General features: G+C 36.1%; 1 protein-coding gene across 1 annotated transcript; it reads left to right on the top strand.

Moving 5' to 3' along the window:
• The first annotated feature begins 64 nt into the window (after positions 1-64).
• Positions 65-27595, top strand: LOC137395156 (aspartate aminotransferase, mitochondrial-like). Its single transcript, XM_068081981.1, has 10 exons — positions 65-268; positions 13836-13992; positions 15053-15206; positions 16963-17068; positions 18848-18935; positions 19408-19476; positions 19989-20175; positions 24947-25112; positions 25321-25471; positions 26972-27595. The coding sequence occupies exons 1-10, from the start codon at positions 171-173 to the stop codon at positions 27092-27094; spliced, it is 1299 nt and encodes a 432-aa protein (XP_067938082.1). The 5' UTR covers positions 65-170; the 3' UTR covers positions 27095-27595.
• Positions 27596-27966: the final 371 nt, after the last annotated feature.

The raw sequence follows: 27966 nt of genomic DNA, 5'->3' as shown, positions 1-27966 counted from the left end.
GCAAAGTTTATTTTTTTACGCAATCGGTGTAATCAGAGCATTGATATACCTGTTGTGAGTTCACGCTAGAGCCGGTCTCTCGTGGAAGTTTAGTTACATTTTACCGTTTCTTAGAGCATTCGTATACTCCCGCAAAGATTTAGCCTAGTGAAAAAGCTACAAGCGTAGTAATGGCTCTCATGAATGGGTTAAAATTAGTAAACAATTTATCTGGGTTACGCCAGGCTATTTTACCTGCAGTCTCAGGAAGCCAACAGAGACGGCTGAAGTGAGTGGTTACAGTAAAATATTCCCATTATCCCATTGAGGTTGGCAAATACAACTGGCCTGTCAATTTTTTTATGACCTTTTCTTACGTAGTTAAAAAATTTACATAATGGTGGTAATATTAAAACGATTGCAAAAAGATTTTGCCTAAAAAACGATCACTATCTTCACTGCACTTACCGACCTAAACGAACCAATTCTATGCAGATAAAATATTCAAGTTGAGGGTTTATTATTAATCTTACTGAAATTTTTAGATGATTTTAAGTTGTTAGATACTTTTGAAAAAGAACGGATAGTTTTGGCCTTTATTGGATTACATTTCAGTAACCAAGTCGTCTGCACTAAGCACATGAGACTTTCTTGTAAAAATATGTTTTTGCTTATTTATTGGGTTGAGTAGTGTAGGCGAGTCATATTTATACAGAATCAGAGTCAGTTGCTTTTAAAACTCTAAGGATAGCTTTAGGTAGAGTCCAAGTGATGTGATTGAAGATACATGTGTTGCCAAATCAAGTTTTTAAGAGGTGTGAAAGAAACCTATTAGGGCCTACTAATTAATTGTAGCACGCAAAGCATAATATTGCTACCAGAGTTATAACAAATTGTTTTTCTCAAAACATAATATTTGAACAATGTAGCAAGAATTCGGTGACAAGGGTTTCTTTCAGATAACACCCACCCTATTGAATATTCTAGCACAGATTTTTCCTCAACTCTTGGTAACCATAACAGATGTGGTAACAGTGTACAATATTTACAGCATTTTGAGATTCATTATTGGGTTATGTTTTTTTGGATGTTTTTCTTAGTTGGTCACAAAGCCAGGGGAAATGTTGATTTAAGAGATCAACAGTTTTAAGACAGCAAAAGTTCACAGTTCTCACCCAGAATTACAATTTTTTATAGATCAATCTGAGCACTTGGAAGTAAATCGAACATGTTGTCATGCAAATTGACAGCCAGTTTAAAGTTGTTCCCTCTCTAGTTTTCTAGTTTCTTATAAATTTTTACAAGTGAGACCAGTCAAGTTACAGTCATGTACAAAAGTATGGAGCCGCCTCTGAAGTATTTACAATTTCAAACTTCAAGCTGTTGTTATTCAGTTTCGAGTATAGCTGCAGCAAATATAGTAGTATCATTTTAATGCTGAGAGTGTCCTCTATCTGATTATTTTACTTATTAACTTGCTAAACTAATAAATAAAACAATAGGCTGCCCTCTATTCTTTAATGCACGTCTTTATATAATCTACTAAAGAAAATTCAAAGGTGAAATTCAAAGGTGGATTCGACGAGAGCTTGCGACGTGCGAGGACGTGATTTTAAGAGCCCTTCTCAGATTTTGAAAATTTTCGGAAAAAATTTGAAAACACAACATATTGTTTATTGGTTTACGATTGGGCAGTTTGGCCACTTCAGGCTCTGCTTTGAGCCTTTGGCTAATACATAGTTGGAAGACACTGAGTGGGATTAGACTCAGTGATAATGGCGGGTGGTAGCAATAGTAGAAGAGCAGGTTCTGAAAGCAGTAACAGAAAGACCAGTAAAAGTCTGACATCAAATGCTATGAAATGTGAGAGCTGTGTTAAGCCAGTATCAGATGAGGATAGTGGCATTGAGTGTGAAGATTGCCTCAAATGGTTTCATGGTAGCTGTGTTGGTATCATGGATCCTAAGCTGTATGACTTGTTTTCGGCTCTGCCGGGTGCTCATTAGTCATGCTCAGTATGTGACAAGGCAGGCTCGAGATTGCTGAAGTTGGAAAGAAAAGTGGATGAAATTCCAAATGAAATAAAAAAACTGAACTCTAGTTTAGAGGAAATTCAAACCATGTTCACGAATACAGTGACACGTAAACTTGATTCAATGGAAGTTTCGTATGCTAATGTAGTTAAAGGACTTGAGTCGAACTCAACAGCAATCAATGTGACAGCTCAAAAAGTCACTAAACTAAGCGAAATTGAAGCTCAAGACGTGAGAGATAAAAATCTCATAATTTTTGGTATCAGAGAATTTAGGACCAAGGAGGAAACAGTTGAGGAATTGCAAAATCTTCTCAAAGACTGTCATCTATCAAAATGCATAGATCAGAAAAACATGTACCGACTCGGTAGACCTAAGGTAACTTCGGGCGCTGATCAGAGTCAACACGAAAATAGTAAGCCTAGGCCTATTAAAATAAGCACTACCTCCAAGGAGGAAAAATGGGAGATAGTCAGGAGGATAAATGGTCTTGAAAAGGGGGGTGTTTTTGCTAAGCTTGACATGACCAAGGAGGAAAGGGCCGAGGATTTTCAATTATACAAGACATTGATGAAGACTCGAGAAGAAAATCCCGAAAACACATACAAGATAGTAAAAAAGAAAATTGTGCAAACAAACATCTAAATTTGGTGCTGGCAAATGCTAGATCCATTAAGGGCAAGTTAAACGAACTGCATATCCTTTCTTATCAATTTAATATACTTTGTCTCACGGAGACGCACATTGATAGTACATTTACAAATGATGAAATTATATTCTCATCAAACAAAACAATTTATAGAAAGGATAGAAGTATACACGGGGGTGGAGTTTTGATTGCGGTTGAGCCCTCATTGCCTCACCGGTATTTCAGTGTTGATTTCGAGATTTTCCCAGTGGAAGCCGTTTGTGTCCAAGTAAAACTGGACTCACATAATAATTCTAGATTAATTATACTTTGCGTATATATTCCACCTATCATGGTAAAAGACTTGATCGTTCCTTTGAGTGATTTGTTAGATTTTATATTCAAGAGGTTTGCTGGTGACTTTGTGATGATAGTTGGAGATTTTAATTTTCCAGATGTAGATTGGGAGCATATGGCCGTTAGGCCCGGTTCAAATCAAAGAGAGGTACACAAATGTTTTTTAAACTTAGTTTTGTTTTATGGGCTCCACCAATTGGTGACACAGCCGACTCACGTTAGAGGGAATATCTTGGACCTTGTTCTTACTAATAATGAGAAGCTGGTTGACAATCTGAATACTGTTGAGCCTGGCCTGAGTGACCATTTCATGGTGGAGTTACAGCTCCAGTCAGTCCAAAGCCATCTTGCTACCTCAAAAAAGTTTTTAAATTTGTACAAAAAGGCTAATACCCCAGCTGTCATAAAACATCTGGATAATACACTGGTGAAAGTAAAAGATCTAATTAGGGATAATGCAAATATAAATGTGATTTGGAACTGTTTTCAGAGTGATTTACAGATGGCAATTGAAAGGTTTGTTCCCAAATACCAGATCAAAAATTCGAAACCAAATGAGCCTATGGGGTTTAATAAAGAGGCCAAAACAGCTGTTACGCAACAAAAAAAGATGTATAACAAAGCTAAAAGATCGGGCTTGCCAGAGGACCTTGAAGAGTACAAGATACTCAGACGAACAAACAAAAAGGTTTTCAGAAAAATGGAACATGAGCATTATATTAAAACTCTTTTTGAACCGCTAAGCAAGGGGGACAGTAAGCCTTTTTATTCTTTTTACCGAAGAAAGTGTGGCCGGAGTGGTGGTAGCGGTACGTCAGCTTTTGAGGACAAGTCTTGCTCAGAGACAGCTGAGATTTTTAACACATTTTTCCAAAGCGTATTTTCAAAAACAGACCACAGGCCTACTTTTTATAGTGATGGGGTAGCAAAAAGTCAGATAGTTGTTTCTAAAGATGGTGTCATAGTAATGTTGAAAGGTCTTAAAGATGGCAAAGCTCCGGGCCCAGATGGCTTGACTAAAAACGATCTTAGTATTGATATAAATAATACCGCTGAAATTTTAACACTAATTTTTCAATACTCTTTGGATACTGGAGTTTTGCCAGACATCTGGAAAACTGCAAATATTGTACCAATTTTTAAAAAAGGGAACAAAGAGCTCCCTGGAAATTTTAGACCGGTGTCTTTAACATGTATATCATGCAAACTTTTAGAGCATATTATTCTTAGCAATATAAGCCCAATACTTGAGGAGTTTTTAAGCCCTGACCAACATGGGTTCAGGAGAGGACTCTCCTGTGCTACTCAGCTTGTTTCTACATCAAATGAAATAATGGCGGCTGTTGATAATGAAACATCAGTACATGCAGCAGTCTTGGATTTTTCCAAGGCTTTTGATAAAGTCTCCCATGGTCTGTTAATTGACAAATTGCTTCGTACTACAATTGACAAGTCAATAATCAAATGGATAGAAAATTTTTTGTTTGATCGATTTCAGAGAGTGGTTATCCAAGGAAGTAACTCAAGCTTTTTGGCAGTTACATCCGGAGTCTCCCAGGGTTCTGTTTTGGGCCCTTCACTGTTTTTAGTTTATGTTAATGATATTGGAAGTTCTCTTCAGCATTCTTCTATAAGCCTTTTTGCTGATGATGCTCTCTTATACTGTCCAATTACAACGCCTAGTGATACGCTTTTATTTCAGCAAGATCTTTTATCTCTTGAGCGATGGGCTAACACATGGAAAATGGAGTTTAATGTTAAAAAATGCCAGGTAGTTTTGTTTGGCTGGAAGCCACCAATCAACCAAGTTAATTTATCATATACCCTTTATGGCGTACACTTGGAGATTGTGGAATCTTTTAAATACTTGGGAGTGAATGTCTCTAATGACTTTAAATGGGACATACACATAGATGACATTATCTCTAGAGCATATCAAAGGTTAGGGATGTTGAGGAGAGTATTACACGGAGCACCCAGAAATGTCAAAAAAATTGCATATCTTAGTCTGTGCAGGCCCGTTTTGGAATTCGCTTGTGAGGTATGGGATCCATACCTCATAAAACATGAAACACAACTGGAAAATGTCCAGAGGCGCGCTGTGCGTTTTATGGCGGATCTTAAAGGGGTGGAAAGCGTAACTATGGCCAGAGACAAATTAGGGTTGGAATTGCTTAAGAACAGACGAAAGTCGACTCGAATGGTTTTACTTATAAAAATTCTCTCCAGCAGTGTGCATGAGTCTAATCAATAATTTTAACAATATACACAATGACACACACTCACATCATACCAGATCGGTATCCAATGACGTACCTAGGGCTGTTCCAGCCAGCAAAACATTTTATCATAACAGTTTTTTTACCGAGAACTTCTCGCGACCTGCGAGGAAATTTTTAACGCACTTTTTATAGTCATGATTTTACTTACTTCGAATATTACTTGACTTTTATTGAAAACATTTGAACTGGATCTAGATATGTACATGATGGCCCTTTTTTTCCTCGGGGATCGAGGTCTTAGGGTTCGATTGACCAAGACCAAGAAACACTTTTCGACCAAGTTGGTGGCCCTAAAAAAGGCTGTTGGTTGTATAAATTTTCTCTATAAGAGACTGGAGGTGATTTCTGAAGCCTGTTAGTATCAGTACTACTTTTTTTTCTCTATAAAAAGACGACAGCAGTTGGGCATTGATGCAACCAACTTTTCAAGTTCATTTGGCTCAATTACTCGGTGCCAAGCAGCTGCTCTCACAAGGCCTTCCATCAGCTCTTTTTTAGTCTTGGGCTTAGTCTTGTTTAGTATAGCTGTTATATGCTGCTTCAAATTTTACATGGGATTCAAATCTGGGCTCTGAGATGGCAATGTACCGATTCTCTCTTGTTGCATTCACTCTTTGACTTTTTGTCACGATGGCAAGAGGCATTGTAATCCTGGAACCGCCAGTTTGTTGAAGTGTCTGGTTGTTCAACTGACTGGTGGTTCCTTCACAATGCCCTAGCATTTGGTGACATCTTACGTTGCATGATTTTGATGTATTTTTCTACGTTTACCATGCCAAGTACAAAGTCGAGCCGTCCAGCCCCTGATGCCGTCGTACAGCCCAAACCATCACTGATGCAGAATGCTTTACCGTGGGAGTAATACACCATGACTTGAAAGCTTCTCCTGGTCTTTTTCTAACATATATTACAAACCAGAGTGATTAGTAACACAAAAGATAAAATCATTGGAGAAAAGCGCTCTCTTCCACTGGTCGACACTCTATGGCTCTTGCTGGCGTGCCCACTTTAATCGATTACGCCGTTGTTTCTCTGTCACCATTAGATTCTCTCTTGCTTTACAGTCCTTTAACCTGGCAGCAATTGGGGGTCTTCTCACGGTAGATGAATGCACTTTAACATTGTTTGTATCCTGCCAGTCTCTGATTAGTTCACTGCTAGACTTTTTACGATATGTCAGGGAAAGCCACACCGGAGTTCCGTCTTCGCTACAAGGGCTCTTTTTTGGATGGTCGGAGTGTGGTTTATCTTCAGTACTGCCAGTTTCATTGAGTCTCTGGATGACACCAGACAGTCCTTTTCTTGAAAAACCAACTCTTTTGGCAATTTCTTGCATAAAAATTTAATCTTTATGAAGGAAAATAATGGTTGTTCTCTGTTCTGTGGTAGTTTTCATAATGAGAATGTCACTAGTAAAAATATTGTGCAACAAATGCACAGATGGTTAAAAGTTTTTAATTTTATATCCTTGGGTACACAAAAATTGCAAAACTTCAAAAATTCTGAAACAGTGGCATCAAGAGATGGAATTATAATAATTATTGTACTCATTTCTTCTTATTATTAAATACTGAAATTATTTGAGCGAGTGTGTCATGTCCTTTAGAAAATTACACAAGTGGAGTAAATTGTGTGAATATGTTTCAAATACCACCATCCTAAAGAGGAGACTGGGAGGATTAAACTGATACCTTGCTTTGTTATATTTGAAATAGTTCTCTTTATTCTATTTAGAAATGAACTTTTAAGGTTGACTTGCAACAAAATCCACATTACAGTTATTTGGTATCAAAAGATTCGCCATGTCTTACTCTGTTGTGTTGTAGGTGCCAAATATGTGGAAATGTGATTACAAGCTCTTAAAAGCTCAAAAACTCCTTTTTAGCAACTGTTTAGTTTCAGCTTTACAACTTTTATATTGAAACCATTTTGGTAAGCCTCTCACAATAATGAAATACACTTTCAGGTTTTGTTATACTTGTTCAGCTCGTGGTATTTGACATTCTTAACCCTTTTTCAGGCATAGCGAAATTATTCTCACATAGCGATACTGACGCTGATGGGCAGAGCGACTATTATCTCGCCACACGAATGTCTTTTATAAATTGATTTCTGGTTAACTTACTGCCTTATTTTGTTTAATTTTTTACCAATAGTGAAATACAATAAATTGCTCTCTGTTCAAAACGCAAAAATGAGCCGTTTGGAGAAAAAAACCCATCGTTTTTGCAATACTAAGTGAAGGAAAATCCGCAATAAAAGCGTCTTTAAATAAAATTGGGAATTTTATTTGTAGCTTGTTTCTGCTTTTGTTTTTGCTTGTTGAATGTTTTCCCACCAGAGTGCAAAAACTTTATTTTACTGTCATGGCGTCCTCCAAAGGCTATAGGCAAAGGCAAGGTTTTAGAGAAACAAGAATAAGCACATGGTGTCAAGACTGTGGTGTAAGTCTCTGCAAGGGCAAATGCTTCCAAAAGTACCATAGCTAGAGAAACAGTTACATGAAGAATTGACTTTAAACGTTTTCATTTATATTCAAGTGTATCATAAAAACATAATACACGTATACAATATCATAAATAAGAGTGTATCAATTATATTTTTAAACTCAATTTGTGAAAAATTAATTTGCCCAAGGGGTCTCAAATAGCCCAAAAGACTCGCTTGTAAAAGGGTTAATAGTAAATTACATTCATTTGCTGTTTATAAATGTGTTAGGATGATGCGAAATAGCTTTTACATATAGGCCTACTAAAGCAACAATTTATATTACATTTATTTCAACAAAATCATGATTCATTAAGTCTAGTGTACAGAACCTTTTGTGGTAGTCAAACCTTTTGTAGTAGTCAAACCTTTTGTGGTAGGCAGCTTCCACTCAGAGTGCAGGAAAGTTGAAAAAACTCAACGATTTGAATTATAACTGAGGTTTGTTTAATTAAAGTTCATATTTTTTAAACTTCAACTCCAATAAATTTAAAGTAATTAGTAATTAATGCGTAACTAGTCACTTTTTCAACTTCTATTTGCATGTTAAATAAGGTTGTTCCAAGAACGCCCAGAGATTCGTCACTAGTAGATCTTTGAAAGAGTACGTAATTGGGAGATTTTGCTCAAGATGCTCCATAATTTTGAGCAAGTTGTTTAAATTACAGAACAATTTGCACTGTGTGATGTTTAGGCACTCTGATCAATATCCTTTAGTTTGTATTTCACCTCATTAAAATTATAGCACTATTACATGACAAAATGACATGCAGACATAGAAAAAGCTGTTATTATAACTTATTGAACAAGAGCGTCATTTTCATCTCTCACATGCAAGGATAGCCACTGGTTGTTAACCTGTTCAGATTGGCATGTTAATAATGATCAAAAACCTAGTTTCTTCTCACACTTAGTTGCACACACCACCCAGCTGGTCTAATCTAACCACTCTATTTATTAGTGGAAATAGTTAAACAGGGCGTGTACACAGACTACAATCACAATGTCTTGTGCGTATGCAGTTGATAACATTGAGGCTAGTTCAAATATGTTGGGATTTATTTGGAGTGATTATGTAGAGCTCACTTCTTATTGGTCAGTTTTAGAAAGTAACTTTGAAATAATAACCTTGTAATTCTGCTAATTATATTAGTATTTAATGAGACCCTAATGGGAGGTAAACAATGGCCATGAGTGAATAACCTCTTTGATATGTAACCAATCATTGACAAATAGCGATTGCTTGTCCGGTTGCTTGTGAAGTGCTGTGATAAAAACATGGCTAATATTAATTGTTCAACATAGCCAATGTTTGTAGTTTTGGTTTAATCGGCATGTGATGAAATTTTGGTTATTGTAGTCATTCCCTCAACACTGTTTCCGGTTTGTCTAATTCTTTTGCTACGGCATGCCACGTCGCTCTAGTGACACGCGAGATCCGCAATCCCATCCGTGACCGTTCGGGGCACCATTTAAAATGCCGCTCAATGCATCGTTAGGAAAGTGCTATTGCTTTACTCGTACTAGAAGTAGACCTGCAATTTATTTTTTTCTAAAACAAAAAATAAACAAGAGCATTTCATCTGGCAAATCCTTATATTCATAACGTTATCACCACTATTTACACTTAGTAAAACATTCTATCTTGTAGGAAAAAATGTGCTGATTACTCTCATGTTTATCTCTTGGCAATTGGGTTGATGCTAATCAACTTATGGTCAAAAATGTCGGCCCATGTCTGAAATAGCAAAGTTGTAAAAAATTAATATGTCCCAACTAAAAAAACTGTAAGGAAAGAATTAATTGACATCATTTTCAACATTCTAACTGATAAATTTCCTTATTATAAAATTGTGTCTAATATGAGCCCACATTTTTCAAAACAAACCAATTTTGGATAGTGTAATGTATGACTGCCTAGTTTTATGAGTTAAGCATGTTTTATTAAACTCTTGACCAGTGTTTGCGGTCTGATAGTGTTGCGTAATTTTATGTAAAAAAAATGAAAAGTCATTACAGTTGGTTGTTGTGCAGCTATCATGTGGTATATTTTTACCACATCACTGAACATGACACGAGGTGTGAAACAAATAAGCATTTGTATTTTTTGTTCTTAGAGCTGCAAAAAGTTCATATAGAACAAATTAGAGCAATTATAAAATACTAACTGTTTGTTATAGGTCTTTGTAGAAGGTATAACTGGGCTTTATACTGGAATGCTTTGATTATGCTAAAATCGTGCAGTTAATTCTATTTATATTAGTTTAACGATTATAAGCTTGAATGCCTCCTTGGCTTTATTTCTTTGTGAATATTTTTATAGTGTCTGGATGGGTTAGATTTCATTTTTCGATATAGGTGTTGCAAAGCCTTTGCATTGTAATTAATATGTGAATCTTTGAAATGGGAATCAAGAAAATATAATTTCATGGCTTTTTCATGGTTATTTTTCAAAAATAAACTGAATGCATTAGAAACATTTATTGTAGTAATTTGGCTGCCAGATTTTTCTGAGTACTCTGTTTAGTATTGTTTCATTTCCTGGTAAACGCGTTTGCTTAAGGGACTGTTTTCATATGTTTTGATTTTCACTGATGAACTTGATTAAATTATTAATTTGTAGATCATGAGTTATGTTTAATTATGTTTATATTTAATTATGCTTGCTCTCTTATAAAGTTGTAGAAAACTGTCAATAAACATATGTTATAACAGGTTAAAGGCCATTCCAATAGCACTCGGTTAAAAAAAGGTGCATGGCTATTAGTAGTAGTTTCAGTTTCACTGTATGTGGCTTGAAGATTAAAGCCCTGTTCCCATATCGGCTGCGAGACCTCGGCGGTAATCTCGCACAGCAAACCACTTGCGGTGCTAGGCTCGCCGGCTTATGTTCATATAAAACTGTGTCGCTGATGATCGTTTTAAAATGGCCGCTCGCCATGCCCATTTCAAAAGTGATGACCTTCGCCTGTACAGTGCGGTTCGAGAATGTTTTGCTTGCTGCTGGCAAAAATTCAACAGTGCTGAACTTTTGCGTTAACCACCCGCAACTGCCGGCGGTACTCGGCGTGTAGGTTCATATTTCACCGCCGATAGCCCTGCGGTGCTGTCATCGGTGCTTGCGGCGTATATGGGAGTCAGGTTTTATGTGATGGTCATACTAGATACCAAATTAGACAGAAGCTGACAGGCAGAGGCAGGTTTCAACTGAGAAAATCAAATGCTAGTGTCAAGTAGGCTATTTAGTTGTGTATTATTTTCATGCTGGCTCAAGTTTGGTGTCAAATAATTTAGCGTATACTAAACTGTACTCGTGTCGCAAAGGTCTAGCCTTTTTGTCAGCTAGACATTGCGGTGGTAGGTGTAGCTAGGCCTTGACACCTACACAGTCTATAGTATGTTTAGAATAGAGTTTAGAGAGGCTAATTGTGGTTGTTTTAAACCATAACTGTCACGAACAACTTTTATTGTATTTACTAGGTAAATCAGACACGCTGATTCTGATTTTGTACTCAAAATAAAGATTAGTCCACTAACCTTCAAAGTCATTTAGGCTTTTTTAAAGCGTTTCAATATCCGTTCCGAAAACAACACAATCGGCATTACAAGCTCCGCCCATAAATATGTGACGAAACCTAGCTTTTTCAGAAACGGAAGTTAGGAAAGTTTAGTCCGATTTAGAATAATAGAGATGGGTGTCTTAAAACCCATTATTATCTAAATCCAGCCTGTAAAATAATTTCAGTTTTTTATGAAAGGTATATAAACTATTTAAAATTGCTTGCAGCTTGTTACATGACGTTTAAATGGGCTGGACGCCGAGAAAAATGAGCTCAAAAAGCGCGGTTTTATCACGAGCTAGCGTTGTTATCGCGCTTTTTAAATATGCAATGCTAAATAGCTTATCTACCTTTCAGAAAAGACTGATATTATTTTTAAAGCTGAATTTAGATATTAATAGATTTTAAAACAGCCATCTCTATTATTCTAAATCGGTCTAAACATCTCTACGTAACTTCTGTTCCTAAAAAGCTAGGTTACGTCAAGTATTTATGGGCGGAGCTTGTTATGCCGATCGTGTTGTTTTCGAGACCGATATTAAAACGCTATAAAAAACCCTTTATTACTCTGAAAGTTAGTGGCCTAATCTTTATTTTGATTACAAAATCGGAATCAGCATATCTGATTTACCTAGTAAATACGATAAAAGTTGTTCGTGGCAGTTATGGTTTAAAGAAGAGTCTTTGTTTGTTGTAACTAAATGCTGCTCAGTCAAGTACCTTTGTAAATATTTTTACGACAGTTGTATTACCAGCCGTCAATCATGGGGAAATGTTTTTAATTGCTGTTAACAAATATATGAGAATGTAGGGCATAGCTGTGAAACCTATATGTGGTAATGTGTAGCCTGTGTTTTTCAATTGGATAATGTGATCTTAAAGCTTGTTCAAAAGAGTTAATTTATGATAATTTAGCACATCGCAACAAGTTTGCGATTTAAAATAAGATCATAGTTTTTATAATATTCAATGTATTTTGTTCAACACTTTTTATACGGGTAAAGATTAGAATGGTAGCATCGTTTGCAAATGCTAGCTATAGCTCAAATTTTGTAGCATATTTATAATTTCTAAATGGAACAATGTGATATTTTAAAAAGTGCTGCTGATAATCGCAAAAATTCTTGCGTTGGAACCTTGATATTATTTTGTCGTGAGTGCTGCTATGTTGTGATATGTTTCAGTAGTACATGCCATTGTTGCTTTGTGAAAGCATCAGCATTGACTATCTAATCAGTACAAGAGTCAATAATAAAACACCTTATCAACATTGAAAGACAACATATTGTGCAAGTTTATTAGACAAATTATGCTAACACAAGCATCTATGTCATTGTGAGTTAACAAATAGCAATACTGGTAATAATAATATGGAGGTAGTTACGTTTCATAGATTTTTTTTCTGAATCTTTGTTGAAATAAAAATTTGTAGTAACATGAGGTCGGCATACGCGATGTCTGGTCTGGCATGATTGGAGAGAGTTTGTTGAACTAATTTAGTTGTCAAATCTGTTTCACTTTTGCTTTCCTATAGCATCTGACCATCTATCGTCATTTTATGCTCAGCACTCATGTTTTAAATTTATGTAAATATCCTTTTGGCTCATGAACATTCTTTAATGAGGTGAAAATTTCAATTGGAGGTTTGATATACTGTTATATAATCTATTATCGGAGTGGTCAATTATTGCTATTCACTGTACCTCTAATCCCACTTAGGTGGGAGGCTTGGTATCGGATGTTGACCCATAGGCCTACCTACCGTATGTTCTTGGTAGGAAATATGTGACAGGCAGCTGTAATTAGTATGTCATTTTTTGGAGAGACCGCTTGTACCGCAACCATGCTAAAAATCCTCTTGAGAATCTATCATTGACTAACAAAAATTTCTTAGGCTGTTAAAAGCACTAGACATGTTTATGCATTTATAGGGAAACTTCAAGTCATCTGTTTATACGATCATGAAATCCTCTCACTGATTTTATATTTTTTGCCTAATTTTAGCACAGCTATTTTTACAACACAAGCCATTCCATTTTCACTATTTAGCTGGGTTACAAAGTTCTCTTGTGACTGCCTAGTTGCTGACTTGGAATAGCTATCATAGAAGGAAAAACATGACAGCTTTGTTCAAAAACACCATTTTCATAGCTTCTTTCAAATTTATGCAAAAACTGAGTGGTAGTAAACAGTAATAAAAATGAAAAAGTACTCAATTTATAAAAATTACAAGTTTTAAGTTGATTACTTGTTCGTGCAATGTGGTCCGCTATGCTGCAAGGCGCCATCCGACGATTAATTGAAAAAAGTTTAGAACCACGAAATATCGTTTACTTTTTATAAGTATGAAAATAGGTTCAAAAAATTGTTACGATGTGTAATAATGGGACAGTGGGGCTGTATGTCATTAATATTTGCATCAGCAAAAAGTAATGTCATACGACGATGAGGTGTTGTTTATTGGTATTCCTGTCTGCTATTACTTTATCTTTTGAATGTTTGTTTTGAGGTCATGGTGGGGTGGTGTAGAAATGGGGCCACCTGATGTTATTCTCGGGGTGACAGAGGCCTTTAAGAGGGATACAAATCCTAATAAAATCAATTTGGGAGTTGGAGCTTACCGAGATGCGAATGGCAAACCTTATGTTTTACCTGTCGTCAGAAAGGTAGGTTTCTACTCAGGACATACCTGTACAGTGCCAATGAGTTTAAAGCACTCTCTTTAAAGTGAAGTTGCTCAGGTTTTTTGTTTGGGTTGTTTGTTGATACTGACCATAAGGCTTCGTAATTCATTTATCACTAAAGCATACATGTTTTTTCTTATTCTGAGCATAATTGAAAATACTTCACAAATGTCTGGATAAGGGCAAAGGCCATGGTAAACATTCGAGGTCTGTCTACACACATCGACGAGATGCATCACCAACGTGTAATGTAGATATCTGTTGCGGCTACGCACACCGACGCTTTTAAATGACATGCCATTTTAAAAATATATTGATGAATTAAAATCAGCCTCAGTCATGTGAAGGCCATGGCATCCTTGCTGGGTTTTTGTACCATTATTGAAACATCGTCAAAATATTTGTATTGTAGCATGGATCATCAACGATTTGTGATAGCAATGTCGTTTTGCTGTTATTTACATCGCTGAAATTTGTAAAAAGAGGAAGCGCTACACATCAATGATGAAAACAACGAAGTACACTAATACTATCAGTTCATGATATAAATTTAGCTATAGAAATAAAAAGGATCTCAACATATTTAATTACTAAGAACGTTATCCGAAATGTTTTATAAACAGTTGCTAGTTATACTAGTGATTTCTATATATATTGCGCTAGCGAGAATATCTGTGTTCATACATACACATATGAGTAGTTGTTTGTGTGAGGCCATGTCGTCATCATCGCTCAATAGCCAAGCTCGGAAGCGACTCATCTGCGTTTGAAAGTGACTCATCTGCGTTTGAAATTAATAAAATCGAATTGAGATCGTAATCATTAATTATGTCTGCTAACTAATGGATGCATCAGTTCTATCTCTACTAACATAGACCGACATGTTTGTTTCAAAATTGTACATTGACAATGCGTCATTGTCAATGCGTCTTTTGCATAGCCAATGCATCATTTATGCATTGGCTATGCAAAAGACATGTTTTGTCATGTGTGAAGCCAATCCTTCAGGCTGATGATCACGAAACTGTATGGTGTATTGCAGGCTGAGGATCTCATGAGATCAGAGAATCTGGACAAAGAGTACGCAGGGATAATTGGGGTGCCCGAGTTTTGTGCCAGTTCTGCTAAGTTGGCTTTCGGAGCAGACAGCGAGGTTCTCCAATCTGGTCGGAATGTTACTGTCCAAAGTATATCAGGTAGGCCAACTGTAACGCATGCCTAATTCCAACTCTCCTCGCTGCAACATTTTAAACCTTAAATCCCTGTCATCAAGGCAAATATGTTTTGAACTCATAAATTCTGGTGACAAATCTATTTAGGGTGACATTCGATTAGCATGATTAGCTAATCAAAGATATTAGCTTGCTTATTATAGTTTTTGTTTCGGGCATAATCTAAGAAAATGGCATTATTCTGTCAGATGCTATTAGCTCTCATGCTGCAGATAACACTTTCGAGGTACTCTCCGTGATATACCTGTTACTGCTGCTAGCGTATTAATGCTTCTGGAAACAGTGAATTGTTATTTCCAATTGAAACCTGATCAACTCTTAGATTACCTTTAAATGCTTTAATACCATTAAAAGAATCCTGTTTTTAGTTCACTATCCGGCTCGGGTGTTTTATATAACTAGGGTAAAAATTAACAACAGAAATACTCTGGAAAAAATTGTTCTACTTTCGATAATTTGCAAAACTTCACACTATATTGTGCTATATTACTGTACAATAGCATGTTATTGCAAAAAATTGTTGCAAAACATTGTCTCTGTGATCTTGGCTAGACATGTCTGTGTCCAGTTGCAGGAGAACATCGACGACTGAAAACACACCCAGTTTTGGAAAACAAATTAAGGTTAGATGCCACTCCTATGACCACTGGTATTCTTTTTTGGGAATTGAACCCCAGACCTGCTGTTCACAGGTCAGGGGGTCTAGACCACCAGGCGTCAGTAGAGCTAAAATTAGTGTTTTTTGAAGGGAACTGTCAGATATTTCCTGGTCCTTGTGTGACTCAAACGCTGACCTGCTGATCATAAGCTGACGCACTAACCGCTGGACCACGGTCTTCTAATTATTTAATAAAATCACTAAAATGATTTCTAATAGTGAGTTTTTGTTATTGTTTTTTGGATCATGGAATTTTGATTGTATAAGAATTCTGTCACAAAAATCACATTTTAAACTTATAACCATATACAAACGGGAGTTACTATATGTATACTGTCAACCGTAAGACACAGAATTGAGAGTTCAACAACAACATTTGAAGGATTGACAAATACAATCTTTTATGTCATATTCAATATCAAACCAACTTTATACTCTTCTATCTAGACATCATCTTGGAATTAATACGTTTGATATTTCCGTTCAACTTTTAAAAATATTTTTTCATAACTTACAAAACATTTAGAGTTAGTATACTTTTCGGACTATAAACCGCACCTCTATATAAGCCGCATCTGCTTTGTTTTTAAAAAAAAATGATAATAAAACAATACATAGGCCACACCTTTGTATAGGCCGCAGAACTCAGAACGGTGCTTTTTAACGCGGCAGCAACTTTGCTGTTTAAAACGGAACAGTGCCTAACGGCACTGTTTCGTATTAACCGATGCTTTTAACCTAGTGCCTAACGGAACAGTACTGTTAGGCATTGTTTCGTATTTTCTTTCACCGCTAGAGGCACACTAACCGGAGATTCTGGTTAATGTGAGCTAGTGATGAAATAAAAAGCCACAGAATAGCCGCACCCTTATATAAGCCGCATGGCTTAAAATATCAGAAGAAAGTAGCGGCTAATAGTCCGAAAAGTACGGTATTTGTGTTTTTTTGGCCAGCATTAGGTTTTCTGAGTAACAAGATTGAGTATACATCGAGAGTATGACTCCTCTTTTTTAATATCGCCAGTAAAGTTTTAAGGAGTCGTATATTGGTTTTACTTTTCAGGCACTGGTGCTCTGAGAATTGGGGCAGCATTCCTCTCCAAGTTTCACGGCAGCAAGAATGTTTATCTTCCAACTCCCACATGGGGCAACCATACACCGATATTCAAGTGAGGACCTTCATGCTCTCGCAGTTACAAAGCACTTGCTCGATGTTATTAAATTCTTTATATCAGTTATTTCATGTACACAATTGAATTATAGAAATGGGTACGTCCCAGCATAGATCGTTTCATTTCACATGATTATAACCAGCGCAGCAATAGCAGATTGGTTGGTGTTATATTGCCATCTTAGTTTATTTAAAAGAATTTTATATAATTTATAAATATTAAAGATACTATTAGACAGGTGAGACTACTCCAAACAGACATTTAAAAAATGAAAATAAATATTATTCGCTATCATTTTATTTGTGTTGTTTCGTTACATCATCCTAGCCCTTCCCACGTTTCATCTATACAAAGGAATCAATAATCATTTAGTATTCTATATCTAATAGCTCCAATAGTTGCATCCTAGTTAAGTTTACCTAGCTTCTATTTGCTGGATGTATTGATATATTTTTATAACTTTTATTCTAGTTTGGTTTTATGCTTTACACTTTCAATATAGTGCCATATAATTATCATATGTATAATTATATTATTTATAATTATAATATGTATAATTATCACAAATATTTAATTTTAGACTGATACATTGATAAACATCACAGTAATTTTTGGGTTGTCTAGCTCTCTGTACTTTGACGCTGTTAATTTGCTATTACAGGCAAACCTGTACATGCAGAGTTAATTCTTGCCAAGATATATTTTTAAGTTAAAATTGTCTTATATTGGAGAAATATTCTCATAAGATACATAGTAATTCAACAGGTCATGGCACAACCCTACAGAAACTTATAAATAAATACTGCAGATTACTTATAGTATTTAAACGAGTGCATTATATAAAACTAGGTAAAATACTAAATATGAAACATTAAATTATATATTAAAAATTTATAATCTATTTTTTGATTTTTATATATTGAACTTTTAATATATAAAATATTCATTGATTAAGTTTTCAATTTATATATTAAAAACTTTTATTTTTAAGGATTTGATAGTCAATAAAAAAGGTTTTTATTGGTATTTTACGTTAGAGACACAAGAACCATAGCGTGAACTTGGCAATGCTTGGAAACGAAGGTGGTGATCAAGATATACTGTCTAGCCTACTCTAGCCTATTTAATTTAGGTGTAGTTCAAACTAGTTTAGTTTTTTCCAATTTTTTAACTTTCATCATTTTCGCTTCTGTCACTTACCAAACTCGGATGCTTTAAAAATTTTAGACGTCGTCTGGACAAATGATTTTAGGGTAGAGTCAAATATTTGCTGCAATTTTGTGTCTTATGTTGAAATAAGTAGAGTAAACAGATGTTTGATTGTATAGGGAGTTTCATGAACAGTATTATTACAGCTCTGTTTAAATGTTTTCACAATCGCAACGTCATGTTTTGCAAAACTTTAAAAATTGTTTTAAGTACCCGTTTTATACCAATGCAAATATTATGACATAATTAGTAGCAGGTAGCAGGAAATGTACTAGTTGAGATTAATACATCTTTACCAATCTTTTTGTATTTACATTTACAACACATGACCTAAAACTTGTAGTTATGACTTTCATACATACTGCTAAGGCTGCACTTGGCATATCAATAAACCTAATCGTTGAAGGAAGCCTGAAAGCTGGGCATCAATGCCATTTGGAATTTTATTGCGGAACTTTCATGGAAATATCCCTTGAAATTGGAAAAAAATTCCTCATGCTGGAAAATCTTTTCTGATTTGTTACTCATCTGGCTTATAATGACTGACCTTTTGGCACTGTTTTTCAGACACTGTCTCATGGATGTCAAGTCATACAAATACTATGATCCCACGACCTGTGGACTCGACTTCGCTGGCGCTATGTCGGATCTGAAGGTGACTGTTCCCAGGATGACAGCTCTGTAGTGTTTCACGCCAATCACTTTTATCCTTATCTGATTGGTTCTTTATATAGCCTATTACACATTTTCCTTCTGATGGATTGGTTTGCCACTATGTAATTTCCAGTTGCTGGCATCAACTAGTCCATTGTATGCCGTGGTACATTCTGACAAGTGGTATGTGATTGCCTCATAGTTCTCTTTTCCATAGCAGTATTTCCTCAATATCTAATAACAGCAATGGTGTCTAACCACTGGCAAGCTGCTTACGGTTCGGTTTTCCAGTAGTTTATTAGTATGGGTGGGCAATCCCTTGAGTTACCTTTAGTAGTTATACTTTTAGGGAAAGAAGGAATGATGAAGTTCTCCATTTCTTCACCAATCAGTTAAACTGAATCATTAGGATGTACAAGTTGTTTTGTTTGTTACTTTTTGCTGACATTATGTGGCGATGGTGTTTCTTGTAGGAAATTCCAGAAGGATCTGTTGTTCTGCTGCATGCCTGTGCCCACAATCCTACAGGAGTCGATCCATCGGTGAGGCTATATATCCTATTGATACTTGGTGTGACCTATAGCTTGTTTACCTTGGTAAGGGTGTTAAGCGATTAACCCATTAAAAAGTGTAAAGATACCCATAAACCATCTATTAGTCTGCTGTTAGGTTTTGGCTAATCTCTGTGTCAACCAATTTCTGTGTCAACCAAATTCTGTTACAACCAACCAAAGTGAAGCCATATTTGTTGAATGTTAGAGTTTTGTCTGATTGGCTATCATAATGGAATAATCGTCTGAGAAGTGAACATAAGCATTTTTAAATTTAGCTGATTTTTGGTAAGTTGCTGGTCATCAGTAATTGAAATTCTTTCTGAATCATAAATCAATTTGCCTGATTATCAGCTCATGCACATTACATTTGTAGTGTGCCAGCGCTAATTACATGTACACTGTACCTGTCTTAGCCAGGAAATCACATTAAATTATTTGTGTATAACAAGTTATTCTATTATATGCTCAGGTGTCAAGCCAATATTATATTCTCCTTGTAGCAAGAGCAGTGGAAGGAAATTTGTCAGCTCATCAAATCCAAAAACTTGTTCCCATTCTTTGACATGGCTTATCAAGGCTTTGCCAGTGGTGACCTCGACAAGGACTCGTGGGCTGTGCGACACTTTGTGAGTGAAGGCCTGAATGTTGCCCTCTGCCAGAGTTATGCCAAGAACATGGGCTTGTATGGTAAGGCATCGTTCGTTAAAGGTTGACTTGAAACAAAATTTACATTACAGTTATTTGGGATCAAAAGGTTCACCATGTTTTACTCTGCTGTGTTGTAGGTTCAAAATATGTGGAAATGTGATTACAAGCTCGTAAAAGCTCAAAAGCGAGCAGTTAAGGTTACACAATTCTGAATCGTGTCTTAGCTCTCCAGTCCTTTAATTCACAACCTGCGACAAACACCTCCTCCCTAGGCACTAGAGATTTTTACAAAGATCTACCCAAAAAGTATAAGATAAATTAAAGAGAGTTATTTCATTACAATCTTGATACCTCTATAGAATTTAATTCCGCTACTACAAAATATGTTTAAAGGTTGACTTGCAACAAAGTCACATTACAGTTATTTGATATCAAAAGATTCACCATGTCTTACTCTGCTGTGTTTTAGGTGCAAAATATGTGGAAATGTGATTACAAGCTCTTAAAAACTCAAAAACGAACAGTTAATAGTCGCCATCACGAAACCGCCATAGATTGAAATCTGTTCATTTCTCTGACGTAGTCATTACATTTGGTTATTGTTTTGTCACGTGATGTTCTCACGTAAATTGAAAGGCCAATGAAAGGCTCGATATAAAACTTCTCGTAGCACTAGTTTATGACAAACACTTCGGGTTTTACCGAAGAGCCCTTACCAAATATAGACGCTCGCTAGTTTGCAGTTTTGTTTTGGCTTGGTCTAATCATCTAGTCATAATCTGATGATGTGACCCATACTTTCTGCCAAACAGCGCGAATAATTTCTGCAGCAATTTTCGACTATCACAGGTGACCAACAGGCTCGTCATGTTTATCAGAGGATGTTATGCAATCCTTCGAGCTAAGGTTAAAAAATTAAACAAATTTTTACAGTAAGTTATAAGATATTAGTGCTAAATGTGACAGCATTACAATGATGATGAAATAGACTCGTAAGGACAATAGACATGGTTTTATTGAATGTGTGAAGTATATTTGTGAAAATATTTCGACGAGTGAGGTTGCGTGAAAGTGTAAACAGAAGCCATATTGTACAACTACACGTCCCATTTGAGCCGTTTTGGAAAGGGATTCTAACTGATGGCGGTCTCGTGATGGCTGCGATTAACTGTTCATTTTTAAGCTTTTAAGAGTTTGTAATCACATTTCCACATATTTTGCACCTACAACACAGCAGAGTAAGACATGGTGAATCTTTTGAAACCAAATAACTGTAATGTGAATTTTGTTGCAAGTCAACCTTTAAGATAAACACTAAGCAATAGTTAGCATTTTAAAAGTACAGGTGGAGAAACAAATAACTTATAGAAGGAATGAGTCTTGAGTGAGTATTTAGAAGGACCATACAAAACATGGACAATAAAAATGTGACCTTCCTTTTTTTTGCAAACCAACAATTGAAAACATTCAATAAAATTCTCATATTAGAAAACGTGTTCAATACTCTAAAATGTGAGCAAAGCAATTCCGCAAATACTGAAATAACTTGGCAAACGTTCATCATAGAATGTTACAATCTTTCATCCAACTAGTAATATGACAGCAACTATCAGTTTCTTTGACATTTTCTATTATCTCACTAAGAAGCTGACCCAATTTGATATGCAAAGCTGCATTTTCATAAAGCGGACAGTATTCCATAAATAATTCAGCCTTTCCTCCATCCAAAAACAAACGGTACATTTCTATACTCACTTTAGTCTTGACAGGACAAACAAGCAGAGTTTAGCGCAACAACTGCTTCAATTTGATCCGTGAGTAAAATAATTTTCACAAATAAAATAGAAACAAAAGAAAAATACCGATTAACAAGATGACATACACATAATAGTGTTTTCAGCAACAGGAAGGAGTTGAAATTTCTAGCGTAAAGTGAACTCGCTGTTGACGCTGAGGGTCATCAGTAGACTGATTTTTACAACACATCAACCCACTGTTGACAGAGTAACACTGGTGTAGGATGTTTACACTCAGGCAGCAGTAGCATGTAGGAATGGACAAAATAACGATAAATGATAGCGATATTCAGTAGTTGTCTTCTCAATCATAAATCGAAGTGAAACTGCCCTATCGTGTTATCTATCATACCGGTAGTTTTTTTTCTCATCGATAGTCCACACCTCAATATATTGTTTGTCAATTTTTTTGCTTCAGATGGTTTTTTCTGCAGTTCATCCTTTTTATTCATGGATCACGATTTTTGTGACTGGATTTTGTTTCTGAATCAAAGGTATTTTCCTTATCCTAATAAATGCTGACTGAAGCCTAAGCATCCAACTGAATTTTTTGAAGACTATTTTTGCACACACACAATATTATCATTTCAGTAGATCTTATGCCATGCCAATCCTTGTTCCCTTGATAATTATTGAGATTTTTTAAATTCTTTTCTGTCAACTCAATGTTTTATTTGACCGATAGGTCGATAGTTATTTTATTTCGGTAGGTAGTTTATTGCATCACCAATATCCGGTAGTTATTAGTAACTCGATATATCGAGAAGACAACTCCCAAAGATAGGATATTAGCATATCAGTATTCATCATCCATCCCTAGTCGCATCCCTAATAAACAATTTTGTTTCTACTGTCATTAAAAGCTCTGACATTCTGATATTATTGGAGTTATCACCTACGAGTGTAATGAGTGTGTAACTCCTTGATAATAATGACTGACAATGGACAAGCAAATAAAGGTTGACTTGAAACAGAAATTACATGACGGTTATTTGGTATCAAAAGGTTCACCGTGTCTTACTCTGCTGTGTTGTAAGTTCAAAAATGTAGAAATGTGATTACAAGCTCTTAAAAACTACAGCCATGACGAAAACGGCCGTAGGTTGGAATCCCTTACTTTGATGACGTATTGAACTAGACGGTTGTTTTGACTAAAAGGCTCAATATAAAACGTCTCGTAGCACTAGTTTTATGACAAACACTTCGGGTTCTACCGCAAAGCCCTTATCTAACATGAGAAACTAACATAATCTGATCATGTGACCCATATTTCCCGCCAAGTGAAACGAACAATTTTTGCAGCATTTTTCTACCATCGCAGGTGACCAACAGACTCCTTATGTTTATCAGAGGATGATATGCGCCCCCTCGTGCCAAGGTTAAAAAATTAAACTGATTTTTTGGGTAGGCTTTGAGATATTAGTGCTGACAGTGACAGCATTACAATGATAATGAAATAGACGCTCAAGGACAATAGACATAGTTTTATTGAATGCGTGAAGTCTATTTGTGAAAATATTTTGATGAATGAGGTTGCATGAAAGTGTGAACAGAAGCACACTGCGTTCAACGTCACATTTGAGCTGTTTTGAGAGGGATTCCAACTTACTGCGTTTTCGTGATGGCTGCGATTAACTGTTAGTTTTTTAGCTTTTAAGAGCTTGTTATCACATTTCTACATATTTTGCACCTACAACACAGCAGAGTAAGACATGGTGAATCTTTTGATACCAAATAACTGTAATGTGAATTTTGTTGCAAGTCAACCTTTAACCTTTATGTTATTTTTTCAACCAATGCTGCTGGCAGATGGTGTTTAGTAATATTTTTGTCTTTGCTTGACTTATCAATCGTTTATCCCTTCTATTGAAAAACTCTGATCAATAGTGCATTTTGGGAAGGCTGTCACTCATACATACTCAGAAAATGTCTAGTTGTTCAGATAATTCAATGAATCGGTTTCAAGTGTTATGCATTTTGGTATATTGGAAATGTGGAATTACCAATTGTTTAATAAGCCGAGGCTATCCCAAGCTTTAGGTATAATATTGTTTTCATTTTCAACCACTTTTGTTTTATGTTCTTATTTCATAGTTCCCATAACCTAGACGACAGTTGGCTTATTTCTTAGATTCCATAACCTAGACGACAGTTGGCTTATTTCATTGATCCCATAACCTAAACAACAGTTGGCTTGTTTCTTAGATCCCATAACCTAGACAACAGTTGGCTTATTTCTTAGATCCCATAACCTAGACAACAGTTGGCTTATTTCTTAGATCCCATAACCTAGACAACAGTTGGCTTATTTCATAGATCCCATAACCTAGACAACAGTTGGCTTATTTCTTAGATCCCATAACCTAAACGACAGTTGGCTTATTTCATAGATCCCATAACCTAGACGACAGTTGGCTTATTTCATAGATCCCATAACCTAGACGACAGTTGGCTTATTTCTTAGATCCCATAACCTAGACGACAGTTGGCTTATTTCATAGATCCCATAACCTAGACGACAGTTGGCTTATTTCTTAGATCCCATAACCTAGACAACAGTTGGCTTATTTCATTGATTCCATAACCTAGACAACAGTTGGCTTATTTCTTAGATCCCATAACCTAGACGACAGTTGGCTTATTTTATAGATCCCATAACCTAGACGACAGTTGGCTTATTTCTTAGATCCCATAACCTAGACAACAGTTGGCTTATTTCATAGATCCCATAACCTAGACAACAGTTGGCTTATTTCTTAGATCCCATAACCTAAACGACAGTTGTCTTATTTCTTAGATCCCATAACCTAGACAACAGTTGGCTTATTTCTTAGATCCCATAACCTAGACGACAGTTGGCTTATTTTATAGATCCCATAACCTAGACGACAGTTGGCTTATTTCATAGATCCCATAACCTAGACGACAGTTGGCTTATTTCTTGTCGTGTCACCTTTTTTATGCGATATTTGTAGCGGTCTTTTTGCAGTGTTTTTTAAAGCTTTTTCTTTTAGGTGAGCGGGTCGGTGCGTTCTCTCTCGTCTGCGCTGACAAGGATGAAGCGGCTAGAGTTCTCTCACAGATAAAGATCCTCATCCGGCCGATGTACTCGAATCCACCAGTTAATGGAGCACGCATCGCCGGCAGAGTGCTTGGGAACCCTGACCTCTACGCACAATGGTAAGTCGTCATTGGCTAACAATTTTTGTTCATTCATGGTATTGGAACAAAATGTGTGACTCGACGATTCTTATCGTTGACCAATCATTTAATTTATAAAGAATGTTGGCTGACTGTTGACTGGCTAAGGGTGATTTCTCTTTGTAATTTGTGAAACTGAGTCTAGAAACATCTTCCCTCACCTCATATGGTTTTCTCTGTCACACAGGCTGGTAGAGCTGAAGGGAATGGCTGACAGAATTATCGACATGAGAACAAGACTAAGAGATTGTCTGGCTAAGGAAGGCAGCTCTAAAAACTGGCAGCACATCACCGACCAGATTGGAATGTTTTGCTTCACCGGACTCACACCAGAGCAGGTAAGCTTGTCTGTCACCCTGTTGTACATACTTCTCATCATTCGTTCAAGTGAATTAATAGCGAGGTTTATATATCAAGTTATATGTGATTTTTACTCCCAAGTTTTTTTAGTAATATTTAAGGTGAAATATTTATCTTAGTTTTGGAGCATTTCTATTTCATTTAATTTTTAAAAGTTCAGAGGCTGACATTTTTACAAAACCACAATATTTGTTATTATAGTCGATTCATTATAATGTAGGCTCGAAATGGATGATGAACAGAACTTTAAGGTAACTCCTGACTGTCATTTATCAAAGCCTTTGCATAATTCTCTCTTGCTGAGATTATACACCGGTTCAGTGTCACTTCATAGATTCAGGACCTACATATTTGCAACAAATACGTGTAGTTTAGCAGTCTGTCTGGCCAATATTAGTAGTTTCAAATGTATATAATAAGTTAGTTTGTTGTAAAGTAATTCCCTTTATCAAACTTTTTAAAACTCAACTGTTGTATTGCTTTATGAAATTGGAATTTTAAAACTAATGGATTATGTATGGTTTGATATCTAGATGAACTGCAATTCTAATGGTATACAAGGTGTGATAGCAGCCCAGAAGATTATGAGTGGTTAATGTCATTTCTATTCAGAGTAATTAACTTGATTATACCTTGTTACATTGTACCTTGGTACGAGACATTCACACAAACAGCTGCTTTGTTAGTTACATTTCTGTGATGTTGATTGTGTTAGGAGACTGTACATCCTGTCAAAGTACCTTTGTTCCTGAGCTGAGTTGTTTTAAGGGCATGTCACTAAAGTCTTAGTTTAGTTGTGGATTTCTAAATCAGGTCTGTTGTTCGTACTGTTGGCATTGCGAACCAATTTATGTAGTTATGCGCTATTTGAACAACTTAAGATATCAAAATGTTATTTTAAAAATGAAAAATTAATAAATACTTTATATGATTTTAAAATATTCAAATAGCTTCAGTTATTGTAGGATAATAATGGTAAAAAGTAGAATAAAGCAAATTGTAGACGGAGGGAGACAAGTCTAATTTTAGCATTCTGTATACATGATTGTATGGTCTTTATTAACCAATCCCGCTTGTCATGGTGCTTGTCTGTCTGTTAGTCTGTGTAGCCATTTTTTGGCCGATTTCGTCCAAACTTCACACGAATTTACCCTGATCGGGCTTTCCGTCAGGTCGCCAAAAATTTTTGGTTTAAAAACTCCTCCTAGTTCCTGCGAACTAACCCTCTAAACATTATCGGATAAGAAACTGAAGAATGCCCCTTCGCATCCGTTAAGGACAATTTGTCGTGAGAATATAGCAATTTGCATTGAAAATCTCACGTGCTGCTGGCTACCTGATTGAAAATGAAATAAATCTGGCCAACAACAGGCTTAATGCTAGTACAGTGTGATATTTATGTTTCTCCTTTAAAATTATATTTTTAATAATCCTTTGAATGCATTGATGCTATAATAAGTTCATATGCTCATTTATAGGTGGACAAGTTGACCAACGACTTCTCAGTCTATCTCACAAGAGATGGCAGAATCTCAATGGCTGGAGTGTATGATGACAATGTTAAGTACTTGGCTAATGCCATGCACCAAGTCAGCAAGTAATGTCAGCAAGGAAAAGAAAACAAAGATCTGCTCAAGAAATAGTACCCAACAACATTGCGCTCGAGAATTATGATTCTATCTCAGACTCACCTTCCTTTTTTTAGTCTTTTCTTCTTATGCCATAAACATTCTTTTTGTTTTGGGCACTGCTTAGGTCCACATTCTACGCAGGAGTATCTGTGTGACAAGACTGTCACATAGTCACATTAACTGACTAGTCTCACTCTGCATTCGTGTATTTTCTGAGCCAGTTGTTTGTGGGGCGTGACGTTTAACATCGCAAATATATTTTCTTAATAAACTATTGGACTAATTAACAGAAATTGGCTAATAGCTGTGAGGTCTGGGGGACATGACCTTTTATCCTGGATCAGGAATCCCAGCGTCTGGTCAGACATAAATCCTTTTTATATCTTTCCCAAAAATTTGATTAAAATTTGTATTTACAAGTATAAATTTGTAACGGATAGTTGTTAGCTGAATAAATTAATAAAAGTGTGGCTTGTGTTGTTCATTGTTGCCTGCTTTCACACTCATTGGCCTTTTTGGGTAATATTCTCCTTGATCTTCATTCTTACATTCACAAGGTTGTTTGAACCATCTGAGTGCTTGTGTCCTTGATAAAGACTTGGTTTATAGGTAGGCTGAGTCCATCCTTATAGCACTATGTTGTAGGTGATTGTTACAATACACTAATGTAACTCATCTGCTCACATCTGTCACTGATCAATACAAATGTATGTATTGTGATTAGCAACAGATGTATTGTATTGACACAAGCCACAATTTCACAAGGTGTGCGTCCCTTTGTGGCGCTAAAACGCAAGTACCGTTAGTGGCATAGACATATGTGTCATAGTAGAGACACCCCC

This window comes from Watersipora subatra, chromosome 4 (assembly GCF_963576615.1).
Source record: "Watersipora subatra chromosome 4, tzWatSuba1.1, whole genome shotgun sequence".
Classification (NCBI taxonomy): domain Eukaryota; kingdom Metazoa; phylum Bryozoa; class Gymnolaemata; order Cheilostomatida; family Watersiporidae; genus Watersipora; species Watersipora subatra.
Note: the sequence above shows the minus strand (reverse complement) of the source record. Positions and strands in the feature narration are given on the sequence as shown.